Source organism: Crocodylus porosus, unplaced genomic scaffold (genome assembly GCF_001723895.1).
Source record: "Crocodylus porosus isolate Cpor-Errol unplaced genomic scaffold, CroPor_comp1, whole genome shotgun sequence".
In the NCBI taxonomy this organism is placed as follows: Eukaryota; Metazoa; Chordata; order Crocodylia; family Crocodylidae; genus Crocodylus; species Crocodylus porosus.
Genome location: NW_017728931.1, coordinates 55811430 through 55835239, shown reverse-complemented (window position 1 = coordinate 55835239; position 23810 = coordinate 55811430). Strand labels below are relative to the sequence as shown.

At 39.6% G+C, this 23810-nt stretch overlaps 1 protein-coding gene across 2 annotated transcripts in view; it reads left to right on the top strand.

Annotated features, from left to right (window-relative positions):
• The window catches only part of CDK17 (cyclin dependent kinase 17), a 148965-nt gene that overhangs the window by 81643 nt on the left and 43512 nt on the right, over window positions 1-23810 (top strand). For both annotated transcript variants that reach the window (XM_019545079.1, XM_019545080.1), the window contains exons 3-4: window positions 6483-6647; window positions 17743-17876. In XM_019545079.1, the coding sequence (XP_019400624.1) occupies window positions 6483-6647; window positions 17743-17876 (299 nt within the window). The remainder of the gene's footprint in view (window positions 1-6482; window positions 6648-17742; window positions 17877-23810) is intronic.

Genomic DNA, 23810 nt, shown 5'->3' with positions numbered 1-23810 from the left:
GCAGGAGCAGCTGGTGGCTGCTCCTTCACTCTTCTCTCAGTCTACAGAAGGGGAGAGAGCAGCTGCCTCCCCACACCTTTTCCAGACTAGGGTCACCCTAGTCTCTGCAAGGCACAGGGGCATTTTCTTATGGCTCTGCTACTTCTGGTCCTTGGCAGGAGTTAAAGCTATGGAAAAGTGTACAAATGTTCATCATCCCAGGAGAATCTCTCGTGGGAATGACTGATGCCTGGTTGGAGTTGAGTTATTTTTTTCTCCCAGAAACTGCCATTTTTGCTCTGTGCGAAGAAGCAAAATATCTGTTTGCTTGTGGTTTCTGTTGGGACCCCAGCAATTCTCTGTAGAAGCAGAATGTTTGCATGTGGTCTTGGCGTGAATCTACCTTTTTTCAGTACTCCTTTATAAAATGTTGCTGGTAATATGAGTCCTAATAAATAGGTCCTTTACATATTCTAGAAAGTTCTCTTTCTGTATTGTTTTATTTAAGGTGGTTCATTAAGTTTTTTGTTTTAAATACTATTTGAAACACATCTCATATGTCTGTCTGTGGACCCAGCGTGGTTATACCATTGGTTAGGGAAGCCAACTAATAGTTGTTGAAGCAAGAGAACTAAAATGTATGTCAGTTAACTAGGCAAGATTATAACGCTGGCTCGGTGATAACCTTTTTAGACTCAAAGCCCCCTACATAACAATTTTGAAGTTCAGTGAACCCTTTTTCAAAAACAGAGCAATTCTTCGGTTGCAAAGGACTCAGACTGCAACAGGTCAGAGTATTTTTGACACTATGGGTTCTCATTTGAAATCTCTGGGCTTATCCTGTGAATCATGTGTAGGCATTTGGATACCTGTTGGTGCTGAGATTGTGTAGCACCCCACTGTGCTCTTAAAAGACCCATAGCACCCCAGTGTGCTTTGCCACCCCGAGTGAGAACCACTGCTCTAAATAAGACGTGAATAAACACATCATCCTTTATGAGCTCTTAAAGCTTTTAGCTTGATTACACCTTTGTGTGCAAGGCACCAATTATAAGAGGCTCCTGAGCTGATTGGGCAGTGAGTTAATAGAGTCTCCTCCCCCTGTCCTCCTCTTTCTGCCCCTCCCTCCCCCTCAAACTGCTTCAGTATAGCAAAGGAAACCATTGTTGCTTCAGAACAATGATTTTTCAGAATTCGTTTTTTCACAGATGACCCCCCCCCCCCGAAATTTAAATAGATATTTCTTTACCAAATAGCCTGTTAAAATGTTATATAACAGATTCCACTAACAAAGTGTAACCCTACTCTTCCTTCAAAGTGACTCTTTAATAAGCATTTACTTTTTTTCCACAGAAACACTGACATTTGTTCTTCAGTTGCCAGTATCTTGCAGAGCCTCAGCTAAAGTCTGTTAAGTCAGTGGATGTCTTTCTGGTGACTTCTCTGGCATTTGGATCAGATTCCATGTTTTGTCTGTCGCTTTTGTTGAGGCAGATTTCTGCATCCTTCTCTTTGTCCTTTTCTCTTTTTCTCATTTTTTCATAATTTATTGGGAATTGTATTAGATTAATATGACTGCAAGAGCAGTTACATTAACTATTACAGCTGTCAAGCAACAGAAGCATGATATCTACAGGGTAAAATAAAATGCGAGAGAAAATGTGAAGTGCACAGCCTCGCTAATCTGCTGTGGTCTCCTGCTGCCATTGCTGAGTCTTCCAGAGTGTCCAAGAACTAAGTAGTGACTTTCCCCTTCTCTTATGTCCCACGACTTCATTTACCCTAAGCATTTTTTTGGTAATCAATATAAAATTTGACTGTTCTGCTCTATTATAGTATAATAACAATTGCCTCACCAATTTACTAAACACATGTGCACTCCTAGTTTCAACTGCGAGAGTAGCAACTGTCCTGATAAAAATATAATGCTTGTGCATGGCCAGTGTCTTTTGAAGCATCTAATGTAGATCATAGTCTGAGACAAGCTTCTAGATTACATGGGCTAATGGTGTTTTGTAGTATGGCAGATTTTTTAAAGAAAATTTAAAAACCTAATAAAAGTATATATATTTTTAGGTAAGAATTTGCCACCTCCCTATTTTAGGGTTTGTTTTGTTACAGTCATAATTGCCGTTATGTATGAACAGCTGAATATAGTGACAATACTATACCAAATTTTTTTCATTTGAAAGATACAGGCAGGCACAATGTATTGTTTCATAAAGTGTGAGTGTGTAATCTGTCAATAGGATTGCTTGGCTGGGGTGGTTTAGTTGAGGACAGTCCAGCCTCGAGCAGGTGGTTGAATTAGGTGACTGTTTGAAGTCCCTTCCAACCCTACTGTTCTATGATTCTAAGTTTGGTGCTCTCCGTTGAGAAATTTCTTAAATATAGACATGGAGGTAATGTTGAGATTACAGTATAGTCTTTGACTGGATAACTTTTTAAATGTAATATCATAGTTCATGTACAATATTTTGCAGTTAATATAAAATTGTAAGGCAGTGGTGTGTTAATAGACATCTAGCTACTTTGAAAGATAGAGATGCAGGTTCTGATATGGATGAGCTATATGTTTTAGTGGTCATGCAAACATACTATATAATGACACTTCTTTCTAAACAAAAATGACAAGGGTCTTCATTTGCTGTAAATAGTCAGTACAGTGTAAGTGTACGAAGTTAATTTAGTGTTCTATCAGTAGCAATTAAGACTAATAAAAATAAAGGAATGAGAGAACCTCAGGGAGATGATCCAAGCTAAATCAGAGTGGTATCTGTTATCTGTCTGTCTGCCTGTCTGTCTGTCTATGATCTTAAAGCTGCCATTCTGGTTTAACCTGGATCATCTCCTTGGTGTTATCATTCTTGTATTTTCATTAGTCTTAATTGAAGACTATGTAACAATACACTTCATTGTTACATATATATGAAATCAAGTTGAATTCAAGATGGCTTAGTTCTACACATCTGATGTACACTGGTTTCCACGCTTGAAACTCCCGCTAGGGAAGAATACCTAAGCACATGGTGTGGATATAGTAATTAAATCTGGCTGTTATATATCAGCCTTAAAACAAAATGGTGGCTCTCAACCTTTTTAGATTCAGGACACTCCTTGTTAGATGCAAGACATTTTCTGAGGGGTGCCAGTTCTTAGCTCTCACTTGTTTTTGGACTATAATAAAATAATAGATCAATTATTCTGTTGCAAACAATTTGGAAAGACCACAACAGGTCAGAATGCTTTGGGTGCTATGGATTCTTATTTGAGATCTATGGGTTTATCTTGTGAATCATGTGTAGGTGTTTAGACACCTAAGTGCTAATATTGTGTGGTACCCCATAACTCCCTTGAAAAGATGTCACAGCATCCGTGGCTGCCACAGCACCAGGAGTTTGGTTTCAGTAGATTCCTTTATTTCTATATAATGTTTGTTTGTTTGTTTTTAATTTTTGAGAGGTAGTTGTCATTCTTCATTGAAATAATGTTTAACTTGCAGTAGAAAACTGTCACGCTAGCAATTGGAAGATTATAGTGATTCAAAGAATAAAAGAGTTGAATTTGATTAATAGTGTTAATTTAAACTTTTAAAAATGACCTGAAACATTAATGATCAAAAAATTAACAACTGATAGGCTTTTACATCAGTCTGAGAATATATTGCATCAAGAATGAGTGCAGTGACATCTTTATTTTTAGGATAGCAAAATAAAAAGGAGTTAAATAAAACGCATATTGTTGTGTAAAAAATAATCCACAGAGGCAAAGAAGTATAGCTAAGTAGTATAGCAAGAATCAATTTGCAGTTTTATGTAATGAAGGAAACCCAAATGATTTAAAAAATAAACAAATATGATGGGCAAGAGGAGTGATTTATTCCAATCTCATACACATCAAGTTCCCACCAACAATGATTGCAATTGCATTACCTCTCTGACATCTTGTAATTTAATCTCTCAGAAAGGTTAAAAATCCTGCAAAATGAAATTCTTGAAGTGAAGGTAGATATCACAACCTGAAAACAATAGGTTGTTTATAGGATTTTCTCTGGGATCCTAAGGCAGATGGAGTTGGATTTTTATCTGTAGAAATCAATCACTTTACGTTACATATTTTATTACCACAAACTAAATTAAGTAGAAGTTGGTGAACATTTTTATGAGCTATTTTCCAGCAGTAACTTGTGTGAGGGTCACTTTGGAATCTCTTCAAATGTTTAAGTATGATGGTAATTTGGGACATTGCAAGAGAGCTCAGGAATGCACAGCAAAAATTGTAGTCTGCATCCTCTCAGCCTATTGCAGCATAAGCCAAGTATAATAAAATTATTTCCGCAAGCCTGAAAAGAATCAGTATTTATGATGAAGGGAAAGAATTGCAAATTTTAAGGTATTCTCCCTTTATGCAGAAATAAATGAATGCATATTAGAGTCTTTAATGTTTAATCTAATACTTTTAATATTAAAGCATCACCAGAGATGTGCTAATATCATTAGATGATTCTTCTAGCCTTCATTCAACTAGGTGCTGGCACTTAGGGTAATGCATTGCTTCATTACTGAAGTTGAATATTATAACGGTTTAAAAAAAATTAGGGGAGTACTTGGGAAAATGCAAAAAAGTAAAAACTATGCAAGGTAATTGGTGTTTAATTGGATCTTAAATTTTGTTTGTTTACAGTACAGTATCGCAGAAATACTTGAGCTAGCTTTAAATGGACTCTCCAGTACCAGAAGCAGTCAGTCTGTGACAGCATGGACCTGCATAGGTTAATTTACTCTGCCATCTAGGGCAGTGGTTCTCATCCAGGGTGCCATGAGGCATGCGCAACTGTCTTGTCCACTTCTGTTTCTGAGATCATCATAGGGAAGCCCAAGCAGGAAGAACTAGACAGTATAAGGCAACTTTTCTGCCTGCTCCGTGCTGATTAGAAAGCCCCAGTGCAGGAGGAGGAGCTGGCTGTGCAACCCTTTCTGGGCTGGCTGTGCAGCAGGCATATGGGACATTTCCATTTGGAGGCAGCAGATCCCAGCTGAAAACAGTGGTTTTCAGCCAAAGATGTCACAGCATTCAAATAGTTGGGAGCCCCTGGTCTAGGGTCAATCTGTAGTGTTAACATACCCATAAAGTCAAGATTGGGAGAAACATTCCTTTTATTTGTCCTAGCATTTGTGTATTAATTTTCAATTGTTGAAATTATTTTTTTTCCTGAAAATTAAAATGAAAGGAAATGTAAAATGAAGGTGAAAAGTAGGCATCTGGTATTTTGATGATAAAAAGCTTTGCAAAAATGGTTCTGTTACTAAAAGTTCTACATTCACATCTGGTTATCCCATTTAAAAAGTCAAAATAAACAGTGAAACCTGATCAGTTGAGTCCAGTATTACTAGGGGTCTACCAGAGTCAAGGTGGCTGCCAGCAGATTTAGTGGGCTGGGCAGCCATTTTTGCAGGAGAAATGCAGCTGGCCCCTCACACCTTTGGCTGAGGGGCCCCAGTGGTCCCCCACCTTTCGCCATTGTTTGGCTCTGAGGGCTGTCTGTTTTGCACTTCTCCCTGCCGATTGGTGGCGAGGGGCAGGGCCGTATGACATATAGCCATTGCAGCCAGTAACGGGTGGGAAGGTAGCAGCCATCTTGTCGTGCCAGCACCCCCCCACCCCACTCCACTCCTGCCCTGGTGGGCTGTACGGCTGGGCTGCAGCAGCCACAAGGACTGCTGGGTACTCAGGGAGCCAGCATTTTATTTTCGGTGAGGTTTTTTTGTTTTTTTCTGGGAGCCTGCCAAAAGCAGAGACCTCATACTTTTTTGCAGAGCCTGCTTGAAATTGCAATTTCTGGAAAAATTGCAAAATTGCTATTTTGGTAGTTCCATAGATATGACTACTTAAGTGGACCAGCTTCCAGTATTGCAGTTAGAGCATGAGAATGTTAAGGTAAATTCAGCCAAGGGCTTCCAATAGTGAGGCCTCCGTCTGACCTCTGCTAAAATGAACTTATGGTGCTTGTGCAGGAAGACTGACAAGTCTCTGCAGGCTCTCTGGTGACTTTCTCCTCATGCAAATTAGGAACTGCAAGTTTCAAATAATCATAGGGAAGCTGCAGTCATCACTGTGAAGTAAATTCAAGGGAAAGAAATATTTGGTATTGTATGGCCTCTTATCAGCTTTTGGTGATTTGGGCTTTTTTAGGGGGATTGTTTTCTGTAGAAAACACTTGATTTAGCTGCTGATCCAACTTCAGAGCATATGTATCTTAATAAATGAAACTTGTGAACATTCTGACATGTTTAATATTTTGTTTTTTATTGGTGTTATAGTAGAGGAATCACAGTAATATTGCATATTTCTTCTGTTTTTAATATTGAAAAAGTAATGCATTCACAAAGTGGCAATTACCTTTCCTAGTAACAATTTTCTTTTTCTTTTTCTTTCCTCCTGCCATGTTCCTGAATTGCTCACTTGCTTGTGGGAATGAATATTTTGGCCTTTGCGAATTGTAGAGCCTATCGTGAAGAATGGCAGGCCTCCAACGTCTCACAGTATGCACTCATTTCTCCACCAATACACAGGATCTTTCAAGAAGCCCCCTTTACGGCGACCGCACAGTGTTATTGGTGGCAGTCTTGGCTCCTTCATGGCAATGCCTAGGAATGGAAGCAGATTAGGTAATTTATTATTTTGGTTATTTAACTTCATTTTCTAACAGATGCAATTGTTCTGATACTTTAGTTCTAAATTTGCTGTGGGAATGCAACACTATTGCTATGGTTGTCATAGAAACACAAGCTGAAATTGTTGAACATCTCATTTAAGCTTTTAAAGAAGGAAACTGATAAAGGACTATAGAGTGTTATTTCACGGAAATCGCCTACGCAGGCTCCTGATGACATGTATAACAGTTACAAAACACTTTTCTTTTAGTAAGTTTTAAAGTGCCTATTTGACCACAGCATTTGAGTACTGCTTGAAGATGCAGGAATTTAGGAATGGCAAAAATTCATGACTATATCTTTATTTCAAGGATTTGAACAATGGTACATTGCTAGAATTTTCATTAATCCAAGCAGAGAACTATCACTTAAATATTTTAATGACTTTTGCAGTTGCATAAAGCTAATTTATCTTTTTTTATACACTTTGCCAGTCTTGGTCCTTAGGAAATAATGATTTGCTCAAAAAATCGTAGAAAATTAGTGTTGGAAGGGACCTCAGGAGGTCATCTAGTCCAACCCCCTACTCAAAGCAGGACCATCCCCAACTAGATCCTTCCAGTCAATAGTTTGTTGAGCTGGTCTTAAAAACCTCCAAGGATGGAGATTCCACCACCTCTCTAGGTAACCCTTCCATTGCTTCACTACCCTTCTAATGAGAGCTTTTCCTAATATTCAACCTAAACTTCCCTTGCTGCAACTTGAGCCCATTGATCTTTAAGTGTTTTTTACATTGCCCACACCCACCATTCATTTTGTGTGCTGGTTAATCATGCTAATTGATATGAATCATGGTACTATTTTTAATTACTTTTCCTACCCTGTGCCCTTCCCCCAACCAAGTTCTTAGTACTAGAAAGCAGGAACAGTTGTGTGGTAAATGACATTTCATTTGATTTAGCTTTTTCCCCTTTACTTCTAAGGAAACTTCCACTCTACTGCTAAATGAAAGTGAAATTTAGGCAAATTCCTCCAAGGCTAAAGCTGTGTAACTTTTGAGGTGGTTGTTGAAGTATCTACATTCTTGTCTATTCTGTGATGTCACATATTCTCTCTCTCATAGAGGAGTGCAGGCTGTGTTGTACATGTTCTCCAGGGACTTCCACTTGACTTCACCTAAAGGTCCCAAGTACCTATTTTGTTTGTGCAGTCAAGCTTTTGCTTGAGTTGGATGAGAAGCAGCCTCAGGCACTGAATGGAAGATGCATTTTAAGTATTTAATGTTATTCAGATAATTAATTTATATGACAAGATGCAAAGAAATCAAATTGCTTTAATTCTGTGTTCTGTATTATACGTATGTTACAAATGACATAACATGATACACACATTCCACATATAGTAAAAGTTTTAACATCTATTTTTGGATGTTAAGCTTAAAATAACGATACTTGTGAAAAATCTACAATTTTACTACATGTGAATTTTGAGTAAATAATGTTCTTCAGCCTTTTCGCTAACGATGTTACAGTAGGATTCAGGTGTCACATTGGTCAAGGAAATATTTGTAGTGCAAAGGTTTTTTGTGGGGGGAAGGCATATCTTATAGGAGCAACTGTAATATTGGAAGATATGGTAGACAAGCTTTTGGGCACAAAAGTACCTATCCTCAGGTCTGAAAGTGCTCTTGCCCTATATAGTTGGTCCAACAAAAAGTATCAACAACCAACCCTGTTTCTTGCACTAAAAATGTTAATTGGTTTTATAAAATGTATTTTTACCTTAAATGATCTTTACACTTATTTAGAACTGCTATTTCCTGCTTGAAAAAATGTTGTTAGTAGTGTGTAAAAGTATTATGAGTGCAAGTTAAGTCTCTGTCTCTCTCCAGGGCTTTTGGCTTTCCATTTAAAGGTGAAATTGAAAATCTGAAAGCCCTGAACTCTGTGGTGAGGCTGTTGTTTTGCAAAACATGTTGCCATACCCATTTCATATTGAGTTTTGGAGTTCCACCAGAGCAGTAAATTTTTTTTTAAATGTAAATACACACTTTGGTGTTTTGGCTAGTGCTTTAGTAACAATTAAAAGCAGATTTTCATAAGAAGGAACTAAAAAAAAACCTTCCCTTACCAACGTTTTGCCCACCATCTTTTGACCCCCTCCAGTGACAATATATGACAGTTTTCAGTTTACCTGTATTGTGATACTACCAATGCATCTATTTTAGGATAGTTATCTTGCATTTTGTAATTAACACTTTATAGACTTTGTAACTTTGCTACTATCCTTTCATTTATGTTTTGCTACCATTCCAGCATTATTTGGATTTTTAAATTAAGTTTTCTGTCATGGCAAACAGGTGGGAAAAATTATTTGTTGAAAAATAAAATGGCGTATTGGTACATACTAGCAGGACCCAGGAGAGTATAATTGCTGCTATTCATTCTCTACTACTTCACATATCTCTACTTTTTGCTGCTGTCACATGGAGATACTTATTATTCAGTAGGGTCATATCTTCTCCATTGAGATTATCATGTCAGATATAAATTTTTCACACATTCTTACCATCTCTTTCTTCTGTTTTTGTCCTATTTCTATCCATTTACTTCCCTGTCCCACTAGTGGGATTGCAGAATCAAAGAGACGTCCTTGGTGCAATACTGCACCAAGTGGAAGGATTTAAAGAAATATGTACTTTGATTATAAATAAACTATAGAATTAGGAATAATATATAAATGTACAATAAGGGTAAGTATCACTTTTCTAAGACCTGCCCTAATTGTATATTTATAATTGTATATAAGCTGCTTGCTTATGACTGAAACCATAATCAGTATTTGGTGGAGTTGCATTGAATTTTTTCCCCTAAATTCAGGCACTCATACTGCAATGTTAAGGTTGCAGACATAAGATAATTTGTATCCAAAATGTGTTCCCTTTAGAAACTTCCCTGTTGTCTCTGTAGTTTTGTAAAAACATTTTGTCTCTGAATATAAATCTGACATGTAAGTGTCATTTTATTTATCTTCATAATATTTTAAATATTGGTGGCTGTTTTTGTTTGCTTTTCAAATCACATGAGGTTTATAAATGTTGAAGAATCCTGCTGCTTCACCAGTTTCCATTCACATGAAGTGTAGTAATATTTCCACACAATGCAGTTGATTCTGAATGAGAGTGAACTTTGTTTCAGTTCAGTTTTACAATGGGATGAGTGCATTTTATCTTGGAAATTTGAATAATGGGAAGAACTGCTTACCCCTTATATTCAGTCACCATAACGCCGCAGCTTACTTTGTGGTGATAGCCATTTTAATGTCTAAATTTCAACAACAGAGAAATAATAGATTTGGTTTACCAGCTCATCTCAAAAGAATTAAACCTGGAAACCAAGGTGACTTTTCAGCAATAGGAATGAAGAGCAGCCTGACGGATGGCGCTTCTGTAACTTACTGTTGGCTAACAATGGATATTATTTTACCTCAGTTGATAGAGCTTTTATTTTGTATATCAGAGTTTCCCAGTTTGAAATGTTTTGTTAGATAGATTCCTTGTAAATAAAATGAGGGTAGTCCCTTCTTTTAACAGTAATTCCTTGGTTTGTTTTGGGATACAACATTACATGATTAGTATGTGCTTATGAATAATGTCTTGCATTCAAAAGCTTGTCTAACTTTATTCCAACCATGCAGTTGGTCCAGTAAAAGATATCACCCCAAAAATCCCTGCCTCTTGTAATGTTTTTATGAAGTTAGACATTTTAAATTTAATATTTCATTTGCATATTTATAATAAGGTATGTAGATAAAGTGAAATAGCAAAGTAGAGAAACCCTATGGAAATCACTGAGCTCAGTTCAGTAAAGAACTATATTGGGACCATAAAAGTTTCAGACCAACCTATTCAGAGAAAAGTTTAGTCCACATGGAGTGCTATTTGTCTAATGTTGTCTGATCACCTAATAAAAACCTGGCATAATGCACATATGAAAAAGTGCCAGTTAAGGTTGCTGGGTAAACCCCTACTATTCTTGGGTTTTGTGGTTTTTAGAGCATGAAACGTAAGGTTGAACAGGTGTATCTTTATATGAATAAAATGTCTTTATATAAAGTACTTTATTGATAATACATGTTTATACCATACTAGCACTGAGCACTAGCACTTTCGAAAGTCGGAGGTAAAAAATACTTATCTGGGTACCTGCCAAATGTTTATAACAGCTCTGAATCCTTGAGGTCATTGAGAGATACAAAGTCCAAGTAATCAAAGGTCTGCCTGGGCCCGATGGTTTATTGAGCTGGTGTGATTGAAGGAAACATTTCTATAACCAAAGACACAGTGGGGAATAGAGTGGTTAGTATTCCATCCAGCTTTTTTTGACTCCCTGTCTCAAATAACCATTTACAGTGGATTAGCTAGGGAAATCTGTGACATGAGTCCAGACTAAGGCTTTGAACTTATGCCTTCTGGAGCTGTAAATTTTAAATTACTGTCTACTGTGCCCTGGCATTGGATACTCAACACTTCTAAGATATGTATGCATCATCATCAATATGGCTTTTGAAGCCAAAGTTTAATCTTCTGTTCAAAAGTTCTTGGGTAAAACAATTTTATATGCAATTATTAGTACCAGTTATGGATCATAATAAGTGTAATATACACATCTTTATCTTGTTTAGGTGTAGATTATCAGATTTGGAAAGCCTGAGATGGATCAGGTTTTTTTATATTCTTTCCCTAGGTAGGTATTGGGGTGTTATCTTCTTGAAATAATGTTATCTGTTCAAATTACATATTTTTATGATTAGTAAGCCAGTCTATTGACTGGTCAAATAACACCAGTTTGCCAATTAATTCACTGTACTATTTGACAATGATAAAATATTTCACCAAGCCAAGAATGCCCTTATGCAAACAGTGGATAACTTCCACAAACAGTGCTGCACACTTTGTTCTTTACTTCCAGGGCCAAGGCTTTTCTGCTGATTATTCAGCATGTAACCTTGTAGTAGATATGGCAAAACATAAAGCAAGAAACATTCCATCCAAGTGTGAAAAAGGTGGGGACTGCAGACCCAACAGGCCAATCCAAAGAGTTTGTTTCTGCATCGTGGTGAAAAGGATATTCTGCTTTGCACCATGTGGTGGAAGAAATGTCCAAGTGCTACTGCATGCACAGAATTCGTCGGTCAATTTAGAGAATCATTTATTGAAAAATAAGAAATAGGCTGAAAAACATAACTGCTGGGAAGTTGGTGATGGTGTATCAGTGTTAAGATCAAATAAGAGAATGGCCAGTAAATAGCTGACTCGTATTTAGGGGAAGTGGAAGACTGGTACTAATGAATGTAATAATGATGAGAAACACCTTGATAAAGCAGTTGAAGCTGCTAAATAAAAAGACTGCTCACCTGCCTAGTAAAATGACATTTAATTTTTTTTCCCCTTTAAAGTTGCTATGTTTCTTTTATTAGTTTTTGTTTCTTTTTTTCCTTCTTTTTTTCTTGTTACTCATGTTAGTCTTTAAATGTCAACCTAACCATACTAAAAAAAGTTCTAATTATTCTTTATCTACTTTTTTCAATATAACTTTATTACGATGCTCTCTTGAGTTAAAATTACTCAGTAACCTGGTCTTTGTAATCAGACAAAAGTTGGCAATCTTTCTGTCATTACTAATACTCTTCTAATAAATGAATGCATTTACTTGACTTAAATATAGTAACATTGTCTACATCAAATATTGTCAATTCATTGATTTGTTAGTTATTTTTTGACCAGTTAAGTGGGCTGTTCTACACAGTTTTTATCTTTCTAGTTTTGAAGAACACTTCGAGTGTAGACAAACATGCACTTGGAGTGGTTTCAAAACAGCAGGAGAGCTGCTGATCTGGACCATGCTATAGCTTTTATACCATGGCGAGAAGTTGAAAACCCTGCTTTATTCAAGAGTTAAAGTTGGGGCAGCTGAACTCACTTGTATTGTTTATGCACAAACAGCAGTTGGAGCAGGTCTGGGCAGTTATTCGCCTGGTGGGCCACTTAACAAGTTTTGGGGAACTGTCAAGGGCCACAAGGATAATATACCCACTGTCAGACTGCTAAGCTCTATCCCTTGACAGGTGCCCTAGCCCCAGTTGTCATTTTGGGTCCAGAAGTCCTACCCTACCTTTGACCCTGGAAGTCCCTCCCCTTGCCACAGAAGTACTCGGGGGGGCATTGCCCCATTGGAACCAGAAGTCCTGCCCTGTCACATGGTCCATGACATAAGAAGACCCACCCATCAGATGCCAAACCTTGCTCTGCTCGCCATCATGTTGGTCCCAGAAGCCCCTGCCCCCATCAGGTGGTCCCTGACATCAGAAAGTCTACCCCTTGACTGGAAAACACTGCCCTTCCTCGGGGCCCACCCTCATGGAGTATGCCTTGCCCCTGGGGGCCCAGCAAGTGAAGTTTAGGTTAGATAATGGGGAAGAACTTTCTTACTAGGACAGTAGTAAAATGCTGGAACAGGTTACTCAGAGAGCTTGTAGGATCTCCATCCTTGGAGGTTTTTAAGACCTAGCTAGACAAAGCCTTGGCTGGGATGATATAGTAGAAGGTGGCTCTGCTTTGAGCAGGTGTTTGGACTAGATGACCTCCTGAGGTCCCTTCCAACCCTCCTTTTCTATGATTTTAAGTTCTGCCCTCCAGGCCACGGGGCACAGACACAACCTATCAAGTAGTGAGGGGTTTTGACCTTCTCTAACAACCTGTCCCATCACCCTCAACCAAGTGGGGCTTTGAGGGTCGTTGGAGCTCCCCAAGAAAGGTGCCAAACCAATCAAATCAAGGGCTGCACACACAAAACCTTTCAGAAGAAATCATTTTAACAAAGTATAGATTTAAAAAAAAAATTATATACTGAAAACCAAATACCTACTGTGACATTTTAATTTTATTTTAAAAATGTTTTTGTCTTGATTTGTGTATTGGAGTCATGCATTTAAAGGTAATTGCATAATAGCTCAAAATAGTCTTACTGTTTTCTATATTGTTTGGGGTGGTAGGGGTGTGTGATTGGGGGTGTGTGCTGGGCTGTGGGTATGGTGATGGGTGGGATGTTTGGAGGGGGCATGGCAGGGAGTAGGGTGTGTATGGGTATGATGGGGGTGGGTGGGGTGTAGTTTCCTGGAGTGGCCACTTTCCATCCATCCAGCCACTCACAGGAGGCTGCTGATTATGGCAGGCAGGTAGAGTTGGATAGAAGGTGGCTAGGGGCTGGAGCTCCGCACACTAGGGCAGGAGCCACCCAGCTTTCTCCCTGCCTGCTTTTTGTGATTTGGCTGAGCCGAGCCGAGCCCCTCCATAGACGGGGTAGGAAGGACTCTGCACTGTCTACCTGGTTCACAGCATGCTGCAAAGGGGTTGAGGTAGGGGCAGCCAAGCCTGGTGCTGCCCACTCCCTTGGCTTCTGTCCCACACCTGCCCAGCAGAGCTTCAGCTGAGCAAACTCTAGCTCCTGCCGCTGCTGCTGTGCCCATCTCATCCACATGTCTTGTGTAGCCGTATGCCAGGCTCTCAACCCTTTTTGCTTTGTGAGGCAGCCAAACTCCTCCATACACCTCTCCCCCAGCCCCCAAGCCACGCATGAGTGGGACCAAAGCAAAGGGTCCCAGCCCACGTTTCTTGTGCCTCTGAGGAGTGGCTTGCTTCTGCCTCCAACTGTGGAAGCAACTCCATGGGTAGCTGGAGGGCAGTGAGCTACAAGCAAAGTGCCCCCACCTTCTCCCAGCAATGCTGCTGCTTCTGCTCCCTACGTGCTGCCTACAGGACTGCAGCAGAGACAGGAGGACGAGCTACTGAAAGGAGAGGGAGCCAAGCAGTTCCCTGGGGCTGCAGCTGTGGCAGCAGCAGCCCCATCTGGACACTGTGAATGCTGGCTGGGGCCCTAGGGCAGCATTTCTCAACACTTTAAGTAGCAAGTACCCCCTAACTTCTGAAAATTTTAATAAGTACCCCAACACTCAATTTTCCAGGGGATTTTATATTTACAGACTAATGTGTGCCATATGTTGGAAGAAGGGCTATGTATATAAGGCTGTGGTATAACAGATGTCTGATCTGGTGAAAGTAGGGTTGCCACCTTTTACACCAGGGATGCACAACTCAAGTGTGTGCCTGGGCTAGAGGTGATGTTGGCCAAAGCTAGGAGGGCTGAACCCAGTGTTGTGCAGAGCACGGTACGCCAGATTATTACTGGGGAATTTAAAGCACCACCCAATGTGTAGCACACCACATTTTTTACCATAGTTTTGAGAGGAAAAGAGGATGAGAGAGAGCGAGTATTGGGGTACCTGCGTACCCCCTGCCTGTCTCGCATACCCCCAGGGGTATATGTACCACAGATTGAGAAACTACGCCCTAGGGGTAAGGATGGGAGCACAGTGTGCTGGCCTGAGTAGGAGCATGGGGGCGCTTAGCCCCATTATGAGCACAGCAGATACAGCTGGGGGCTGAGTGATGCAGTTAATTGGTAGGTGTCCACCTGCAGGCAGGATCCAATCAGCTGGTGGATCTGGCCTATGGGGCATATTTTGCTCACCCCTGAGTTAAAGTATAACAGCTGCTCCCCCTCTCCTTTTGAAAATACTCCAGGGGTACATTTGTCCATGTTCTTAGATATTTATTGATATGTTTTTCCCTTTGTTGTAGGTGATTTAGGCTGTGGACAGGCTTTACATTTTGTGCTGGGTAAAATGGGTTTCTCCTGGCACAAAATGAGAGCAAGGGTTTTTTTGTTTGTTTTGGGGGGGGGGGGGTTGCAGAAAACTGGCTCTTCTGTTAAAAAGAAAGAGAGAGAGAACTCTTCTTACCTGAAAGATCTTTCTCCTCTGGCAACAACTTGAGGCTGACTTTTAATCAGTGGAATGCTGGGGGTATCCCAGTCTGGGGTTAATTGGTATGCTTAACTCAATACCCCCAGCATTCCACAGTCCTCTGATACCCCATGAAGGGGGAGCGAGATCTCTGGCTCCCTGATAGCGCACCCGGAGCGAGCTGTCAGTGAGCCCTGCAGGCACCGTGTTGCTGCTTAAATGTTCTGGGGGACTGGGCTCTAGAGACTGGAGATATTCCACAGATGCACCCATCTTGGACCCAGCTGGTCCCTCATTCCATACATGGTTCCAGGGTGACCTGTAGTCAGGCATGGGGTGGCCTAGCAGCACTTGCTTTACTTCCCGCCCTTTGCATATGTGGGGGTGGTCCTTATCTGTGAAAGAGGCAGGCAGCAGAGGTAGCACAGCTACTGCCAGCTGATTCCCAGATGGCATCAGCTAGAACCAGTCTGTCTGCCATGGAGACAGAAGTAATGAAGAAGCAGCTCCCTATTGCCACCTCTCTGGAGAGCTCACCTTGGGATAACTTTTCTCTCTCCTGTCAGGCAGCTGGAACACTTCCTTGTCTTGCCACATTTTCTAGTGCTACAAATTTCAGAGATTTGAATGCCTGTCCCTAGTCTTAGTTAAGTGTATTATATGCCCAGAGGCATAGATTTGTGCCAGTAAGGCATGAATGTGGTTCATGTTATCAGCCATGACCTGCGATCACATGATCCATTTCCTGTATGCATCAGTATTTCTCAAAATCATGACATAACTATTAAAATATTCCAAGAATTAACTACAGTTAAGAAATAATTACTAGTCATTGTACTGAGTTCACAAAACAAATGTGCCTTTTCTTTTTAAAAAGAAAATCAGCTTTTGGACTGTATAAATAGACTTCTGCAAACATAAGCAAAATCAGCCCAGTGAACAACAGCAGTCATTATACTTAACTTTTACAGAACTAGAAGCATCAGAGCAATATTTGCCAGCATAGATGCCATTGCTCACAGAAGGCTCTTTTGTTTTATAAAATAGTTGAAAAACTACATGTGCTGTTTTCCAATTAAAAGTTTTGAGACCAACACTTATGCTGAAGATCGTATTTTCAGTAGTTCTTAGATCCACCAAAATATTTTTTCATGTAACTTCTTGATAGTTTTAAACACAAGAGCTATTAAATAGCATAACAAGTAGTGAACATTTTTGAGACTCAAAGGGGAAGAGTAGTGAGCTGAAGTGTTTGCTCATCAGTTCAGAAAATATGTACAATTATTTGGGTGCCTCATTATGTAAATGAGGCTGACTTTTAATCACCCATTTCTGACAATCTTGTCTTACTGCTTTAGCTCACAGCAAAGTGCCTTCAATTTTTAAAATGAAGTAAACATTTTCAAATGGTTCCTTCAAGGAAGAAAAAGCTACTTTTCTTTCACCAGGCCAAAACTTGTGAGACAAACTGTACGCATGTTAAAGTAGCTTGGGTTTTTATTTCCATAAGCTTAATTCCAGGTCTTTAGACTTTTCTACATGGATCCAGCCATAAGCTTGAGACAAAATTACTGTTTAGTTTAACTCTCCCCAAGTTCATCAGTTTCACTTAGCTATAGAAATAAGGACATAATTATATCAAGTCATCTGCTAAGTCTGCCTTTTCCTCCTAGGTCTGTATTTAGGCACCATAAATAGAGGTTCTGATTCTCTCAACTTCCTATGTTTAGCATCTCTGAAAATGAGGCCACCTGGTTTTTTAGCTGTCTAAATATGGATTTTTGTCCCTAACGTTAGGTATCTACATATGAAATTTTTTGCCCTAAGCATCAGACATTTTAAGTAGCCCTCATATTTTTCTGTGAACTCTCAGGTTTCCTTAACAAATGTAGTTTTCTTGTTCTAAGTGCAGAAAAAGGAGGCGAGGAAGTGAAGGAATTCAAGGTGTTTAAGCATTGGAGGAAAATATTTTATAAAAATACGGATTTGGGGGCTGAGATTCTGTTGTTTTTGGAATGCACACAGTATGTGAAGCTACTGCAGCATAATTAAGAATAATAACGGGAATGTTTATGTGGTATTTTTATCGGTTAATCCTTTTTAACTTTTATTTTTGCTTTTTTTTTAACTCATGAGGATTGTATTATAATAATGCCTCAGGCTGTCATGTAAAGCAGTGTGTAACAAAGATAAAGAATGTCTTCACTTATGAGACCTATTTACAAAAATAATCAACTTTTTTACTTAGATATTGTACACGAAAATCTGAAAATGGGATCAGATGGTGAAAGTGACCAAGCCTCTGGGACATCCTCTGATGAAGTTCAGTCTCCTACAGGTGTTTGCCTCAGAAACCGGATACATAGACGGATCTCGATGGAGGTAATCAGTTTTCCCATAAGGACCCAATAAATTAACAAGAGATTTGGGGATCTTTTAAATTGCTGTATTGAATTGTTTGTCTTCCTCCCAGTTTACTTGGAGGCAAATTTGTTTATATTCAGTATAGAATGATTTTGTTATGATGCAAGGAGATCATTACACTAATTTCTATTTCTAGCAGTCAGTCTTCAGAATTTAGTTATTACTGGCAGTGTTTATAATCTGTTCAGCATGAAAAGCCAGTTATTGTTTTGAAAAGTATTTGATTCTTAAATGCAAGCAAGGAAAGAATTTATCAAGGCTTTCTGGGATATTAAAGGCTAAACTCTTAGTGTAGAATTGATGCTAGGTGTCACGTTAAAACAGCTTTTTGCAGTAAGCACAGGCATGCAGGAAGGAAATGAGGTGCTGGGTAACCCAGTCAAGGAAATGTTCACATGTTTTGTGAGTTTCTGTATCTGTTGAGAGAGACTTAATGCTCACTTGTTCATGTAATACTTTCTAATCCACGTAAAACTTTTGAAAGTAAATACAACAAAGATGGTCTTGACTGCTCTTGCCTTTCTCTCTCTTCCTGTTTTTTAATGAACGGAACCTCACAGGACTGTAAACAAAAGGAGGAAAAAGTATTTTATGAAGAACTATGAACATGATTTCCTTTATTTATGACATTCATTATGAATACAAGCCACCCTTGCACTTGCTTTGTCATTTCCCCCAGCAAAAGAACAGAACTTTTCTCTGTTTCTTAATTCTAATAGTTCTGATTCAGATGTGCCATTTTGGCAATAATCTGTTAAATTCTGTGGTAGGTTGCACATATAGGTATGTACTGGAGGTTAAAATCTGCTACATGAAAATTGTTTAAGTGTAACAAAATGCAGGGCTTTGGAAAATGCTTCTGGATTATTTGATACTTGAAACTTATCTGCCAAAATGAGAACTACAAGTTATGTTTCTATGCTCAAGTAATTAAAAAACATTGTTGATTAATCCATTAATCCCTTAATCACTGTACACTCATTTGGGGGTGGGGAGACAGGATTTTTTAAACCAAAATAATAAATCCATTTTTTTGTTTTTTATATGCTAAATGCCTGATCCTTAACCCTTTGAAGTTGCACCACTGTTTTAGATACTTTAGGATTAAGTCCATTGAGTTATGCACAGTAAAAGAAGTCCTGATTCAAGAATTTACATGTAAAAGACATAGGAAAACTTGTCAGATTTCTTCTGCCCCCTCCCCCCATACTTTTAAATAGGAATTTCCCGCATATCATCTGTATCTGCTAAATATTATTGTATTCTTTTTGAGTTGACAAAATAATGCATAGGATGCAAACCTATTAATCAAAAAGTAACCATTTATAAATGACTCTTTAAGCTTATAAAACAGCTGTAATATCCAACTGCTAGTAGCTCTGAAAGTGTTTCTCATTTTAGTTTGTCAGTTTTATTTAACAAATATCCATTTCTTTATTTTCTTTATCTTTGCTTAATTCCAAATGTTTGTTTCTAAAGCAGCTGAAATTAACATGATACGAGTTGTTTCTTTGTCTGTTGACTGGTACTGTACAATCAGTGAGGTCATGATAGTTCTGGCATCTGTTTCTGTGCATCCTGTGAATAATGAGGCTTTCCTCCCAAAATGTTTCAGTAGTGATGTAGTGATTTTTAAAGATAAGGGATTTTTTTAAAGTGATTTTTACCACAGCTAAAGAACTGGTTCTGAATTTTCAGAGTAGCTGTAGCTACTTGATTTTTTTTTCCTTAATGGATATATGAAGCTTATTTGTTAAAAGTATTATTGGTGGGATTTTTACATTCGTGTTTGTGCAGCACCCAGCAAAAGGGGAACCTTCTACGCTATTCTGATAATTTGTGGTACCAGCTGAAACAAATACACCCAGACAGAGAAAGTTGGTTACAATGATATGCTTTGTTATTGTTTGGCCTTTGGCAGGCTGCAGTGAAGGCTTTGATTGAGATCCGCTGCTGATGCTCCCCTCCCTGCCAGTGAAATATGAACTTGTTTTTCATTCCAGCCTGAATTTACCATTTTTGTTTGCTTGATATTTGGTCTGTTTTTTGATATTGTACCTAATCTTTTACATATGGGACTACTTGAAAAAAAATTATTTTAAAAAACAATGACTAGAACTATTCTTTTTAAGGCTGAGAGTTGGGACTGGCCAGCTGGTGGGTCTTTTTTTTAAGGCTGGAATGTAACCAGATTTTTTTTTTAACTTAACTGAATTATCTCTAAAATTTTGTATACCCATTTGTTTGCAAATTAACAATCCATCAGAAGAAAAAAAATACAATTTTCTATGCACCTGTAGAGGAAAGCTTGTGTACTCCTACTCCAAAGCTGAACTCTGTTTACTGTTAATATCAATTAACATTTCTCAGATGTTTTCCCCATCCAAGCTTAAATATTGGCCTAAAGTGTCTTTTAGCAAATACCTTTATGTTCAGAATGCTAGAAATTTCACTCATGGAGTTTAAGCAAGGTGACCATCAGAGCTCTGAAGAAGACAATAAGCTTGCTACAATAGGTTTTCCTTTGATCAAAGTAGTATCAATATAAATAGGTTGTGAATATCATTTCAGTTAATATTCAGTATCAGAATTCATATATCTCCCTTTGAATGACAGTAGTCTTTGAATGTGGCTATAGTAATGAATCCGCTGAAAGAAGTAAACTGCAGGTGCTGTAATTTAATTAAAACCAAAACCATAAGTAAGGTTTTGACATATATGGAGAACTGATGATGCAGATTCTCTTTCCCATGGTATTTGAGAAGCGGAGTTCAGCTGGGTAAAGGTTTAATTTTATTTCAATATATTTCTTTTAGCCTAAAACAAGGATCAACGACCCCCAGCACATGTGCCAGAGCATGACACGCCACGGCTGACCCAGGCTCTGGGCTGCTGCTACCAGCCACAGAGCCCAGGCTTCTTACAGCAGGTGTCTGGGAGGCTGCAAGCCCTGCTGGAAGCGGCCCAAGCTCCACAGTTGGCAGCAGCTATCCAGGTCCTGGGCTGGCTGCAGGGGTGGCATCAGCCTCTTCCCAGTGTGGGGGCTCAGAGAGGGCTGTGCTGCAGGCAGGAGTGGAGCAGGCTCAGCTGCATGGGGTGGCCAGCTATAGCCCAGGTGGCCCTGGAGGGATGGTTATGGCAGGCTAAGGTGAAGTTTTGGGGTGGCTATAGCCCTGTGGGCTCCAGAGCCTGAGCTGAACTTTGCACCAGCAGCAACTGTGTGCACCCCTCTGGGCAGATGGCAGGGAAGGGACCAGTAGAAACTATGAATCCACAGATATTCAGGATTTTCTCTCAGAGCAAAAATGGCCACTTTAATAGAAAATAACCCAGGAACAACCAGGGTTAAATGGCTTCTGGGAGAGTTTCTCCTGGAGAAGGTAATCTGTGTACAAATTGTCTTCTAAGAGTATTGATGGCAGTCCTCCAACATCCCAGGGTGCTTTTCCCCACTTCCTCAGTCCAGGGCACTCTGTTGCTTGCTGGACTCTACTGTTTCAGCTGAGCAAGTAACATAACATGCTCCTTCACAATCTCCACATTTGTGCTGCAGGGAGATGGGACAGGGAGACCCTGAGCAGTCTGTCAGCCAGTTAGGGCCTCCCTGTTCCCTGTTGCCGTTTCCAGGCATGCTGAGATGTGAGAACTGGGCCTTCCTGGCTGTGCAGTGTCATTGCTGAAAGCTCTCTGCTTTTCAGGGGCTCAGCATTTGAATGTCTGTTTAGATAGCTCCAGGTAAGTTTTTCTACCTGGAGAACAAATCTGGGAGAATTCTTACAGATTATTTGAATGTGTATACGCAGCCCCAGAGATTCCTTTGAAAGCAAGCAGCATCTATATGACAGATGACCCATAGGCTTTTTCACAATCCAAGGATAGTCTTTAATTCCTTGTACTTGCCTGAACATTATAATTATTACAAGAGTGTCCTTTCTGAAAGAGGGCATTAATTCAGGGGGGTTCCACATTCAAAACATTGGACCTGTCTGAGAATATCAGCTGCATGTGAATATTCTGGAGACCAATGCTTCAAAGACCATGTATCCCACAAAGTTATGTGGTTCAAAATGAAGTTCAGGCCATCACAATTTACACTTGCATTCCCCACCTACCTCCAAAAAAGCCAAGGAAGCACTCTGCTTTTGACCTAGGTTTTTTGTCTCCTGTTACTGTAAAGCCTTGTAAATTTTTGTCCCACAGGGCATTTTTAGTCGTCATATATCTGGAAGGGAAAGAGAACACAGTTCCAAAGAGACCAAGTGAATTCTTTCATAGATCCTCCTGACTATTCTCTAGATGAGGAAATTCATAGATCAGACCTTATTTCAGTGAAAGTTCTAACTATTTTGTGCTACTGCCATGGTAAGGTGTTGGTTGCACTCTTGTTGCCTGTTCTTTACCCATGGCACATTAAGGCTTTATAATAGGTGCTTTGGGGTTGTGGTGTTAGAGTACATGTTCTTGTGATTTGCTTTAGGATAACTGGCCACTTTTGAATACAGGGACTAAACTTGATTGCCCGGCAGGCCTCTCTTTCAGGCTTGTGTTCATAACTTCATCTTTGACTCTCAGCTTTAAAAAAATATTATGGCCAGGAGAAAAAATGTCTCCTGCTCTATGGCATTTTAAAGACTTCACTGGCAAAGAACCCTTCCTCCAAATGGGGAAGGAAGCTCCTGTATGTCTTCCTATAATTTCCTATGAATTCCAGAGTTCTAGGGCAGAGATTCCCAAACTTTTTCTTATTAAAACCCCTTCCAGATTTACCAGCTGCCTACGTATCCTTACCAGCATACATTTTATATTTTAATCCCTCAAATGTCAATGATTATTATAATGAAAATTAAATCCACCATTACACAATTTCTCCTGCATACTCCACAGAGATGTTTTACGTACTCACCTCCAGCGGTGAGCGTACCACAGCTTGGGAGCCCTTGTTCTAGGGAGACAGTATTCAGTGGTCCTAACAGTACCATACTGGTCCAGGCAGATATCACTTTCATCTCATGCTGACTCTCTATGTTGGTCCTATGTGGTCTGATCCAGTCTTACAGTACTGCTCAGAATCAAAATCAGGTCACCTCATTCTTTCTTTGCAAGCCTTCACGATCTGTAGCATGGTACATCTAAGCATATGGTTGCGAGGCTGTTTGTCAGAAGAAGGGTTTTTTTTCTTCTTTCTAACCTGAAAAAAATGTCACTGTGATTCAGTCAGGGTATCTTACAGTGTCTCACCACCTTCTTCATCTTAGTCTCTCAAGTCCTAATATTTGGCAGCTACTTCAGTTTGCTCATATACTACTTGAAGACATTGTTTTTGGAGCTTTCTTTCATCTGATTGGTCTCGGACTTTCATTTATAGGGCTTTCTAACAAAGGAATTTATCTGTTGTATCAGTGGTCTCATTTTTTTTTTTAAACTATCTGAATTTGTGAGCTATCTTATATCAAATAATATTTTCTTAGTGGCAGTGACTGCAGTTTGCCAGATAAACAAGCTTCCAGTTAGGGCACACTTTTTACTGGATTTTGTAAGGGTTATGTATTAAGGCTGGTCATAGCGTCAGGTGCTGATTCGATTCTCAGGAGATTCAGTCCAATTCAGTGTCCAAATCTCCAAATCCCAATTGAATCAGGGGCCATTTAAAAGGTTCAAATTGATTCAAAGCTCTTCAAATCAATTCAGAAAAGATTCAGAGAGCTTCAGAGATTTGGGCAATCTCTGTTGGCTGCCGCAGGGAACTGGACTTGGACTCCATGCTGGTAAGTAGGGGGCAGGGGAGGAGTCTATGGGGGGACCCCTACCAGGCCCCATCCTGTGCCTGCTTTCCCAGCTCTCCCCCCACCACCCCCCCATGGCTGCCCCGCTCAGCCCCAGCTCCCAGTTGTT